Source organism: Falco peregrinus, chromosome 8 (genome assembly GCF_023634155.1).
Source record: "Falco peregrinus isolate bFalPer1 chromosome 8, bFalPer1.pri, whole genome shotgun sequence".
Lineage (NCBI taxonomy): Eukaryota > Metazoa > Chordata > Aves > Falconiformes > Falconidae > Falco > Falco peregrinus.
Genome location: NC_073728.1, coordinates 19,770,799 through 19,783,649, shown reverse-complemented (window position 1 = coordinate 19,783,649; position 12,851 = coordinate 19,770,799). Strand labels below are relative to the sequence as shown.

Here is a 12,851-nt window from a genome sequence, read left to right as displayed (position 1 = left end):
CAAGACAGAATCAAAAAAAAGCAAAATATAGAGGGTTTTTTATTTTCTGCCATCATTTATGAAGACATACAAGGCAGATACAATCCACCCCACTGAAATGACAACTAGGACACTTTATGTTTTTACAAGGAAGCAGGAAGCATCTCATATTCTGTTAATAACTACAAAAGAGCCCCTGAGGCAGGTCCTGGCTCTGTTTTATTCCATTCTGTCTGAAGACACGTTGCTGCAGAACCGAACGATCTCTGTCCACAAGGTGGAGCAGCTAAATAGCCTGAGATGCAGCTCCTAAGACCCAGTTTCAGAAAACGGAGAAAGCCTTGTCTAACAATGCATTGCTGGCTGACTGTTACACTGCGAGAGGTCACCTATGCCTGCCTGCACTCTTGGAGCATCCCGATTAACGTGCTTTCATTTGGCAAAAATAACACAGTCTTCCAAAAGGCTTGTACTAGGTTTATGCCTTGAGTTTACTGATTAAAGTAGTATCTAACTCATAACTACAGTGCTGCCACTGTATATAAACACATTCTTGACACTAAGACATGCTTTCTATCACATGGAAATCTTCTAGTACATCTAAAAAAAAGTTAAGAACTCTTGGAGAGAGTTAGTAACAGAATAAAGTCCCCAAACCCAACAAGGCAGAAAGGATCAGACGAGTCAAAAACAAATAGAAGAAAACCCAGATTTAGGCCTGAAACATCAGTCCTTAGCTGATGTGAAACGTGCAGCACCAAAGCTTGAGAACTCTTCCTGGATCCTCAGATCCAGAGTGTATTTCACTTCACATTCCATTGGATGAGATCCTGTACTACGCAGACTGACTCCACTTCATAGTGGGTCACTCGATGCCAAGGAGGAAAGGGATGCATTTTTTCAATGGTGTGCCTGAGCTGATGATCTCGCGAGAGGAACTTCTTGGCGAAAATTCCAAAACCTTATCTTAATTCATTACTTGTACAAACAATTGGACCTGGCCTTTCCATCTTCAGCAACAATCGTCAAACCTCAGATTTCTTAAGACTCTTATACAATATTCAAAATTAATAGAAAACACAATTTCGTGCCAGCCACTGCATGAAGCAGACTTCTAAATGCTAAGTTGAGAAGCCATGGCTGAAGTTATTTCATCGTCATTTCTAAGTTTTCAAATCACTTCCCTGGTGTTGTGATCAGTTAATAGCAATTGACTAGTTAATAGATGCATCTTCTTTTCCCAGATCCTATACAGGTTTTCCTTCTGTTTGGTTTTTTTTTTTTTTTTCTTTCTTTTTCTTGAGATTGGACTGCCAGCAAAACCTTTTCACAGTTGCTCTCTTTATTTGCTTCATTAGCTTCTATAAATTAGGTAAGGTTAGCATAGCACCTGGAAGAAAATAATCTTATGATTCTCAGCACCTGGACACTTTGCCTCCCAGACACATGAATGGAAGACGGAAGATCTAGTTTCTCTCTCACATGGCTTCCATTTTTAAGAAATCACCTTCATTTTTACATCTTGCTAAAAAAACCCTCAAACATTGTACTAATGTCCCTAAATTATTTTGTGTAATTAGACTATTTGAAGTTCCTATTGTGGGTAGATGTTGAATGCTTAAATCTCCTTGAAAATTAGCCTGTATCACTCAGTACTGAATGAAACCCAAGTATTTTAAGGAAGGGCTAAGCACTTCAAGAATACCTACTGCAACTGGGTTGGAAAAGATCACTCTGAATTCACTGCTTTACTGTTGAAAAAGATCTAGCATAGGCAGTGCAATGTGGGGTATGTATTCACTATTAAAATAGCTTCAAGAGCATAAGATGAGCAATTAAATTCTTTACGCCTTTTTTTTTTTTTTTGGCCTAGAAGCATCAGTGGTGGGTACCATTCCTACAGCACTCCACATTTATGTTCCCTGTAGCAACAAAAGCCCTACTATAAATGCTCCAATTCCATGAACACTTCCATTACCTACTTCAGTTAAGGAATAGATTCAAAGAACACCCTTCTGGCACAGACTGACTCTTACAGGGTTACAAGGGCTCTGCCAGTAAACTTTTACTGTCACAGCTAGCCACAAGTTTTAAGCATAGTTCAGGGCCACATATAAAGACACACAGAACAACTTGAATTGTAGGTGATCTGCTTACTTCGTCTTCTTAGGAGGCTCTGCACATCACACAAGAAATAAGCTGAATAATTTCTAAGTATTTCCTATCTTGCAGAGAATCCACGGGCATTACCTGTTGAAAGCCATTTTTAAAGGAACATTTACTTTCTATATACCTGTGACTAAGCTAACCAAGCACTCAAAAATTTAAAAGCCTTCCCTAAGCAAGCAAAACATTTATTTAGAGAACAATTAATTAATTTAATTTCTTTCTAAGGCTGTCACATTAGAAAATATGTGCTTGTACCAACATTAGCATATCCTACCTTTCAAAGCAGCCATGAGACAGTAAGTACAGTTTGCATGGAGCACAGTAATCACAGATGCATAGGACTTAAAATAGTAATTTGTTAATTAGCATTTCAAGTATGGAAGAACTTGCTTCAAAAGGTTTGCTTCATACCGATAGTAGTAAATAGATTCATAGAAAATTAGTTCTGTACAGTATGACACCAGAGCTCACAGCTGTGGAAATGAATTCTGTTAAGTGGGCAAATTAATATTTGCATGCACTTTCAATATATGGACACCTGAAATGGAAGTATAATTGGTTTCTTTGTCCCTACCCTTCCTGCCTGTAGCAGTGTATTGCTTGTTTCTTTCTATCTGATATTTTCCCTATAAATTTCTTTTAAAACTGCCCTTGTTCATCATCTCCTTAAATAACCCTATCTGTCATGCTGACTATAGCTCTGTCTCTAATCCCATTCATCTGTACCCACTCATCAGAGTGCAAGCACTTCAAAGATTAAAAGAGAATTGCTTCACTTCTCATCTCTTAACCAATATTCAGGAGGGTGAGTTCTTATCCATTGGCAGGCTCTAGGCAAGAAAGCAAGAGCATGAATAACTAATGACAAATATGTCCATGAAGATCTCTCCTGGCCGTTTTGAAAAGTCTTCCTTTGTTCACACCAGAGAGTTGATAAGCAAACAAATGAACAGAAAGGGAATTCATAAAACTTAAAGACAACTCACAGGCACTAAAATGTAACATAAAACTATTTTTCTTTCAAAGTACAAAGCTGACTTTCTTTAAACATGTCTCAGGACATTCAAAGACACAAGCAAACAGCAGTAGCGATGGGATAACTTAACACTTCCTTTTTCCTCTGCATTGTTTGTTATCTTTCCCATACTTGAGTCATCCAAGTGGAATTACAGCACACACCTCAGCCATGTCACCGAAAGATCTCACAGCTTAGGGTATTAACAGATGGGTTCTAGGAAGTCTAGCCATAGAAACGTTACTGATTGCTCTTCCTGTCTCTCTGAAGCTGCTATGCCTCACAGGGATTCAGCGGAGCAGAACCTGTGGGTATCCTTCAGCTCCTTCCCTGCTAAAAGGCAAGTGGTGTCAGCCCAGTTCCACAAAGGCTGGGTATGAAGCCACTGGACTTTGTGCTGAAATGGCAGAGGACAGTGGTTAATATGCCATTCCAGCTGCTGCAGAAAGCAGGAAGAAATGGTTAGAAAGAAAAAGGAGGCTACATCTGTAATCACCATAAGCTTTTGTAAGGGAATGTGAATCTGCTATAGGACAAAAAACAGCACTAGAATTGGATGTCTGCTCAAGTTCCAGACATTTACACACACTGGGTGTGAAAGTTGGCACTGTTTTGTGAACAAAGGCGCTTTCAAAATCCCCATCAACTCTTGGTAGGCAATTCACCAATATAAAATTTATCACATCTATTATTTGCAACAAACAACAGGATCAGGCGGCTTCCCCCCACATACACACTTCTCGGATCACTTTTTCAATACTAACTGTCTTTCAGCCTTCTGCTGATGCAGTCCTAGTACAAGATCGAAGTGCTTGGCCACTAGAACACAAACTCAACATACTGCCGAAACCCTGCTTCTACTGGTACCACAAAAATCTGTGTCACATGTGGGTGACCACCTATGGTCACAACAGGCCATTTCTGCCACCGTAACTTTGTTATGAACCCTGTTGGGGCAACACTTCTGCCTGAAGTAGCCAACATGGTTGATCGGTAACAGCTAAAACTTCCATGCTTTCCCATCTCTGATTGCTTCCAACAGGGGCAGCTCCCCCTCTCCATCTCTGTGGAGCTGACCACCTCCTCTCCCCCATAACCCACACCACACACAGACTCGTCAGATGTACAACTGTGTTGTGGGAATATGGGCAGCTCCCTGTCACCTTCCATACAGCCAACAGTCAGCATAGGATACTTTGGAAGGTCCTGATTAGGAGCATATGACAAGATGAAGAGAAAAATTTTGAAATAACTAAGGCTGAGAAAGTGAAGAGTGTTAACATTTCCCTCCTTTGTGCTTTGATGTTGCATCATAATCTGAACAATAAGATGTAACTGAAAATGAGTAAGAAGTCAGGAGACACACATAGTCCAAGGGTAACGGCCTTTTTTTTTGCATCAAAATGATGCTGATACACCAGAAGTTTGTTGGTTTTTTTTTCCCAACCAACTTTCCAAAGAGTCTCAAGGTGCCACCTCAAAGGTGCAAACTGCATTTAGTGCTCCAGCAGCTACATGGTGCTGCTCTGAGGACAGCAGCAAAGCGCAACCTCCAACAGGAACAGGAAAAACCCAACCACTCTGCCAAGTAGAAAAAATAAGGCATCCTTGACCTCTCAACTACCTGATAACTACAAGTCCATTTTATTCCAGAATCCACGTCACTCCGCCACCTTTCAGTACAATCTTTGGACTATGCACCAAAATAGCCATAAAACAGTATCAAGAGCATGGAGAAAGCATGTTATGACACTTCCCATCCCTCTCCTCTCTCTTGCTGTGCTCACATCCATACACACATTAATTGAAAAGGACCCAGCAAACTTGGCAGATTTCCCCCCTCAAGCTGAAATGGCAATTTATCTCAAGTTTTATACACTTTGTAGCACATCCTATTAGAAGCAGCCCTAAAATGTGTGAAATTTGGTTCACTGTGATATACCATTATGGGTTAGGAAAAAAAATATGCAATATTCAGCCTAGAAATTATGTGAATGAGCAGAAGCAAAGCAAACACCTCCCTCAGGATCAGTTTGCTCAGAACAGTTTTACTGGTACAAGATAAGTGTAAATTTAAATTAGTACAATTATAGCTGCTTAATCCCTCAAAACAGATACATTTATTCAGACAGACTAATTCTGCCTTTCTCCAGATTTGCTGGTGTTGCTTTGGTAGGGGCTTACATTGAAACAAATTTAAAAATGCTCTTTTGTGAGTTATATTTTTAATGAGTTACTATGGGTCAGCTTTGGTGCAGTAACTCAATATGCGACTATCCAAAGGCAGCCAAAATTCAGGATAAAGCCTGAACACTCCTCAGGTTCAAAGCAAGCATATTGTAGTCCGTCTTTGTTATATACTAAGAGACAAAGTGCGGCAAGCTACCTCAGCTCAGAGGACACATGGCAATACAGTAAGCTGTGCTAACTCAACCGTACGTTAATCACAATCTTATCTGCAAACATATTGCACATTTTCTGCATTTACAGAACTCCCACTTATACTCTTGCGTTCGTAGTTTAAGACATACTGTAAAGATTTTATATTTATGAAAGGCACCACATTCATTTGTTGACCCACATTAGCCTTATATGTTGCATTGTTTTATCGTCACTTTGTGCTTTCTTAAAAGGACGAAATCTTTAGGTTTTACCCTTGGCAAGATACTGTTTAAAAACCTATGCACAGCAGGGTACCCCACTCTATCGTCTCTGCTCATTATCTTTTACATGTATCAATGTCATTTCCTCTAACAACAGGTGTGATTGCACACAAAACCACCTAATTCAATTTACTTCGTAATGCAGATTTATATTAACAGAAAATGTCATTAAGTAGATAAAATACATGTGAATGAAAAAAGAATCACATAAGCTTAAAAAACCCCCAGGTTCCTGACTTTGGAGTACCACTTTATTTAAAAGCTGAAATTAAAACATTCTTAATTTTTGGAGCCAAAGATTGTAATGACACATTAACTACTCACCATGAGAAAAGTGTGTATTTTTAATAGCTTAAAACTTTGATTTTTGGTTAAGTGGTCCTTGAGCACCTGGGTAACCACCTATGCCTTTTCCTAACAAGCTGAAATTACAAAGATATACAATGTAATATGCACAGGAAGCTATTTCACAAAGACAATCTGCCATTTGAGCACCCCATGTTGACTTGCAGGTCTAAGGTGAAGAACTGGATGCCAGCCCTGCCACCGTCAACGTGCAGGGCCCCCCTACCTGCACCGACTCCTCCAGAAGTCTGGGGGCTTACATGAACTCAATAACAAGATCAGGCCTATAATGACTGAGACAGTTTACTGCAATGTGAATTACAATTTACTACCTTTCGCATCCTGAAAAACTCAGTCAGGAAATACAAATTCAAGGGACAGCACCGTAGCTAAATCAAATACCGCATAGATGTTATCGACGGAGAACTATCTTGCAACACGTGCTAAACTCGTTTTTAGATGGGGCTTAATATGCCATAATAATATAGCAGGTGTCAAATTTTAAGAAAAGCTGTAACAACATGTTTATTCTTTTAATAAATTGTACCAGCCCAAGAATCGCGAGGTGAATGAAAGAGAGCAATTTGTTTACATGGGAAGTAAAATCCACAGTCTGAACACTATGAATAGACTCCAAATCATCACTTAAACCTATTCGCTAGAAACCACTTCTGGTGCACAAGCCTCTTACCAGAAGGAATACCCCGGCTATCCTGTTTATTCTGTACCGATGTTAGCCATGCTAATTTCTGCTTTCTTTCGAGTTGTTGCATTTACCTACCTTTACTAGAAGCAGTCTGTTGCTTCCCCCCCTCCTCGCCCCCCACTGTAAAATTAAGCATATTAAGCATAAGCAAGCTTTACCCTCGCTTAAGAGGCCCCGCATGTTCAACAGTTAAAACTCGAGTTTCCACACACCGGCTCCCCGCGCTGTCTCAGGCCGGGCACAGCCCGCTCCCGACCTCCCAAGCCGTCCTTCCACCAGCCCGTGCCGTTAAACACCGCCGCGGGAACGCGACAGACGGTCGCGGCCACCGCAGCCGGCACCCGGCGCACCCAGGGGCGCGGGGTCCCCGTCCGCCCGCCCGCGCCTTGGCCGCGCAGCTCCTCGGGCGACCGCGGGGCTGGCTGAGGCGCCGCAACTTTTGTCGGCCCCCGCCCGCCGCGGCCGGCCGGCAGCCGGCTCCGCTCCGCGCCCGGCACCGGGGGCTGCCCGCGGGGCGCCCTGCGCTCCTCAGCCGCCCGGGGCGCGGGGCGGCGGGCCCCGGCCTGCGGCAGCCCTCCGGGCCGGCGCCCACGCCCAGGCGCTGCCGTGCGCAGACAATGGGGGCCGGCAGCCCCGCGCCCGCCGGGCTGAGGCGGCGGTTACTCACCGAACAAGGTCAGAGCCATCGCGGCGGCGGCGGGGCGGGCCCGGGGGGCGGCGGGGGCTGGCCGGGCGGCGCGGGGCTGGCATTGGCGCGGCAGCTCTCGCATCAGCGGCGGGGCGCGCCTGCAACACAAGTTGGGCGCGGGGCTGTCAGGGCGCCCCGCGGCACCGGCGGCCGCTGCCACTTGCTGCCGCGGGGCGGAGCGGGGCGGCCGCGGCCCGGGGCGGAGGGGAGGGGAGGGCAGGGCGCGGGGGGGGGGAACAGAGGACGGCGGACGGGGACGCGCGGCAGCGGCGGGGAGCTCCCCCCTCCCGCCCCCTCCGCCCGCGCTCACGCTGCGGCCCGCCGCCTCGGGGAGCCATCTTGCGCCGCCACACGACCCGCCTTCCTCCCGCCGCAGCCGCCGGGACGGTTCCCATGGCAACGCGGCCGGCCCGCCGCCCGCCGGGGCACAAAGGGAAGCGCCGTCCCCTCAGGCGGGGCGGCCGGCGGCGCCCCCTCGGCCGCGGCCCTGGTCCCCTCCCTCACACGGTTCGTCCCTCGGTCACCCGCCGGGGCCGTCCCGCACGACTGCCCTCCGCTGAGGAGACCCTGCGGGGAAAGCGGCCCCAGGGTACCGGGCTGCCCCGGCGCCGAGCGGGCTGTGCCTGGGGAGGGCCCAGCAGGGCCGGCCTGCGCCTCCTCAGCCTCGGCGGGGCTGTGCCTACCTGCTGCGCGGGAAGAACCAACGGTCTTGTGAGAAACATCGGCGTTTTTAAAGCAAGATGAAAATTTCCGCTAAAACGCCAGCGAGCGTGAAGAGAGCAAAACTGTGGAATTCTCAAGATGTTCTGGTGCGAGAAATGTCAGCCAGCCCGGCTGCCGGCATTTTTGCTGTCCAGGACTGTACATTTAGATCAAAAAGCATTTAATTGGAAAGTCAGCATCGTGCCTTTATAGTTTGCATTTTTAACCTGAAACCAGATATTTAAAACAGACGTTAACTAGTGCACGGCAGACCTTCTCCAGGATGCGCAAGGCAACCAGACCTTTCTCATTTAGTGAAACAGTAGTTTCTTACTTTCAAGTATTACTTCGTCTCTCAGTTGCAAGCTGTGTGTGCTGAGAATTCAAATCCAGCCTGAGCACATTTCACACAAATTATTTACTCAAATTTAATCCATTGCAGCTGCGCAAATCCACAAACTTCAGCAGAGGCTTCAGAGATGTCAGCCAGGGCAGGCAGATTGTGCAGGTGCTTTGATGAACATCATACAGCCTGTCCCGCCCTTGCCTGGGGTCCTGTGGTGGCTCCCACAGCGGGTGTGCTCTGGGAGGCAAGCGTCAAGGTTTTTGCCATAGGACAGTCTGAAAGAGCAAGGGCATGTGTGGAGGCTGCATCTACAGCCACTGCAATTAATGGTTCCAGTTGTGGGAATGCAACTCAGGGTCACAGAGTACATAAAATATGTTTTCTTTTAACAAGGCAGCTAAAACATAAAGGTCTGTCTGAAAAATGGGTGGTTTATGTAGTTGGCGGCACATGGGTTTTCATACTCTGAATTCAGCCTAATGTTTTTGTAGAGAACAAAAGGGAGAGATTGTGTGAGAGAGTTTTTAATATCTTTAAATCTTACTTAATACAACAGGAAAAACATGGGGTTTTGTTATGACTGTCAAATATTTCAAAACATGGGGTTTTATGTTGATATATTTTGCTTAGTGTGCAAAGTTGAAAAAAATAAACATTTTATCCCAGAGTGATCGTTTCCTTCATTTTGTTCCTTCCCAAATGAATGCTAGCATGATGGGCCTGATTTCACAAAACATTTTCATTTTGCATGTATAAAGTGCAAAAGTCTATTGAGCGGCTGGCTACTGAGAAACAATATTTTAATTGCACAGCTAAAAGAGTTGAAAACAGATGAAAAAGGGTTTTGAAAAAAGCAACACAAAAAATATTTGCCATTCTGCCTACATGATTTGACCTTTGTGTGCACAGTGTGTTTTGCTTTGCTTTTTGGTAATAAGTTGGATCTTCATACAGATAGGGTTTTTTGCCTCCTACATTTCCTGGAATTAAATTCCAAGCTTTCACTCCAACTTCCTTCAATTAAACAGCAGCTTTTACTTTTCCACTGCTCCAAAACCTTTATTGCTATCTACTGAATTGCATATTTACATTAGAAATGTTTTTCTGTCTAGAGAGACTAATGCTGTTTTTCATAATAGGCATTATCAATACTAGAATTGTTAAGATCAGTCTGAGTAATTAGTTTAGTCACTCCAATTGTCTAAGAGTGCCTTTGCTATTAATGCAGTTATGGCTAAAACCTAGGGAAGCATGTTCGTCATTTTGCAGCTAGTTACTAGAGTCATATTTTACTGTGCCAGGAAGAGTTCTGCAGCTGACCTGAGTTTTCAAAACAAATTTTGCTCAATCATTATTTCTGATTAGATGATTTGCTTGGTTTGGGAGGTTGTTTTGGCCTCGGCTCCAGCAGCCTGCAGAGAACAGCAGCAGCTTTTGGAATGGCCTCGCTAGTAGGCTCACACCCAGAGCTCTCTACCAGCCCTCCCGGGTGCTGGCACAAGAAAGGTGCTGGGGGTAGCAAGGAGAGTGGCTGTACACGTTACGTAGTATTTTACCTGATGGTGACTCTGGCTTTTACAAAGGCTGATAGCCTTAACACAGCAGGAAGAAATCAAAGGTGCAAATCAGAAAACAAATTAGCCTGAAGTTCACTAGGCAAAGGTCCCTTCCCCCACACCCTGCTTATTGAATGGACCTGAAATCCTCATGGAAATTTCTGTTTAACAACAACATTATCTTAAAACTACATAATGCCTTATCAAGCCAGAACATCTCAGTGCACCAGCAATAACAATGATTTAACTGCAACTCTGGGAATTTCATTAGAAGAGAGCTGAAGCTTACCAAGCAAAGCCCCAGCCTGGCCCTCTTCAGCCAGAGCAGCTGTTCATTCAGAGAGACCCCAGCTCACACATTGGCTCTTTTGCAGGAGAGAGCACAAAAGAGGACATTGTTTTGCAAGACCTTGATTTAAATGTCAGCGAGGATGAGCCTGGTGTCTTGTTCCTCTGGATCTTAAGCCCTTGAAAAGCCCTTTTCAAAATTGGTTTGCTAGCACTACATTCTACAGGAAAAGCACCATTATACTTGCCACCTGGTAGGAATATTTGGGGGTGTATTTACAGTGTACCTCAAGAATGAAGTCTCCAGAAAAGAAATATACACATAACATGCTATTTTCTGGCCTGCACATTGTCCCTCAGTAGCTTTCTTGCCTTGTCTCCCAAGCCTCGAGGCTCTTTAAATACTGTAGTCAGTTACTGCTGCTTCATTCTTCATGTAAAATTTCATTACTGGGATTTGGTTTGGTTTCCAGTGGTTGAGATTTTTTTATTTTGGGCCTTTCCTTTTGCCCCCTCACTCTGGGTGCTGAGCACCGCAGCAGCAGTGGCTCATTTTCCTCAGTGGCCTGTTTTCCACAGTGGCCTTTCCACCTTTGTCTGAGGGTCTGGTACAAAATTGCTTCTAATTACCTGACATTTATTCTTCAAACCTAAACTAATTCACTAATCATATAGTGATAAATGAGATTTTAAAATTAATCACTGACATTTTTAAAGATTTATACACAACTGTAAAGAAAGCTTCCCAGCTAGTAAATAAAATGTTGTGTGAAGAAAAAAAACCCCATAAATTAAGGCTGTCCTGTACTAATGAGAAACAGTAAAGTTGAAGACGCAGTGAGATGTTACCTGATGAATAGGGGTAGCATCTTATGACAGTTAGTGTCTTCCTGCGACAGATCCCCTTGACAGCAGGAAAACAGCACCATGGAAGCCTTGTCACGTGCAGAATTTAATTTAGCTTCTAATGTGTAACTGCTGGGAGTTTGTGGGTCAGGTGGGGAGGCGGCCAAGGGCTGCTTTACTGGGCAGGTTCAGAGTTCACAGTATTTGCAACAAAACTCCTTGGAAAACGGCAAGGCGGATTTTTACCACTTGTTCAGTAAGATAAATTCAATTATTCTAGCTAATTTAAAAGTCATCAATAAAAAGTCTGAAGACTGGCTACCAAAGCTTGCTAGTTAAAATTAATGTTTATATAGATGACAGTTATTTGAAAATGACATCAAGCCTGTCACCAAGCCCAGAATTGTCATTGCACATTACCAGTCTTTTGGATAATCTTTCTCCCTTTGATGAGAGAACTGGCATTTGAGCTTATCTTTTGGATGCTGTTGATCTTCATTATTAATGGCAATGTCATTTAAACACAATATTACCCAAAACTGTACAAACATAGAGGGAGACAGAATCCCTGCACCAAGTACAGCTGCTACGAGCAACCTTTGCAAACCAGACATGATCAGTGTTTTACTGGGATCTATGCTAGTCTGTAGGCTTTGGTGTAATTAATTTTTTTTCCCTTCTATCGACAGGGTACAGAGTGGCAAAGTAACAGTTACTAGGAGGAACTTGTGTGTTGAATTTTATAATCATTGCCAAAGAAAGTGAGATATGTGTAACATATCCACCATAGCTTCTGTTTTAAATCACAGCTACCACATTAGACACTCACATTTGGCATCCTACCCTGATTAATAGGAATTGCACTATATCCCATAACCACTTGGAGCAATTAGGTACACAGTAGGTGATGTACATCAGTGAAATGAAAAATGGGCTTAACATGCCTGCTTTGGCTCTCTGGGTCATGAAAAGTGTTTAACAGACATAGGTGACAACCTTAAAAGCTAGATTTTTTTTCTGGGTCCTCTAGAAGTGAACGCCACAAGGTCTACGAGGAAGCAACACAGGAGCACAATCTTAATTTTAAAACTAAGCTCAAGCTATATGCTTATGTCTAAACAGTTTGCTGTGCTTAGACTGATGTTACGAGATTATGCCATTTTTAAATGGAACTGCATCAAAGGAAAAAAGCCCTCAATCGCCTATGTTTGCAGAGCAAAGTCCTTTCTAAAATACTTCTTAAGGACTTTTTTTACATTATGATTCCCCCTTAATTGGATTTCTGAGACGCGCATAAATGTGATGAGAATTACATGAACAGGTACTATGGGTAGGATGTAGTAGATGCTATCTATGTATCTTGGCAAAATCGTATGATCTTAATCTTTGATGTAATTTCCATTAAAAAGAAAACCTCCACCTAAATTGCTCTTCATAGCCAGCTTTCCCCATTCAACAGATAAAACCAGCAGCATTTTCCAAGAACATCCACCTTTGCCCCCCTCATAAACATCTCTGCTCTGACACTGCTGACCTAAGCAGGCTGGA

At 43.8% G+C, this 12,851-nt stretch overlaps 1 protein-coding gene across 3 annotated transcripts in view; it reads right to left on the bottom strand.

Moving 5' to 3' along the window:
* Positions 1-9,154, bottom strand: part of CHN1 (chimerin 1) — a 103,720-nt gene extending 94,566 nt beyond the window's left edge. Inside the window, exons 1-2 of one of the 3 annotated variants that reach the window (XM_055812864.1) lie at positions 7,876-8,302; positions 7,545-7,663 (exon numbers count right to left, since the gene is read on the bottom strand). In XM_055812864.1, the coding sequence (XP_055668839.1) occupies positions 7,545-7,647 (103 nt within the window). In that variant the 5' untranslated portion in view covers positions 7,648-7,663; positions 7,876-8,302. Of the gene's footprint in view, positions 1-7,544; positions 7,664-7,875 lie in introns of all 3 variants that reach the window. The other 2 variants (XM_055812862.1, XM_055812861.1) reach the window with 2 other exon arrangements.
* Between the last annotated feature and the right edge of the window lie 3,697 nt (positions 9,155-12,851).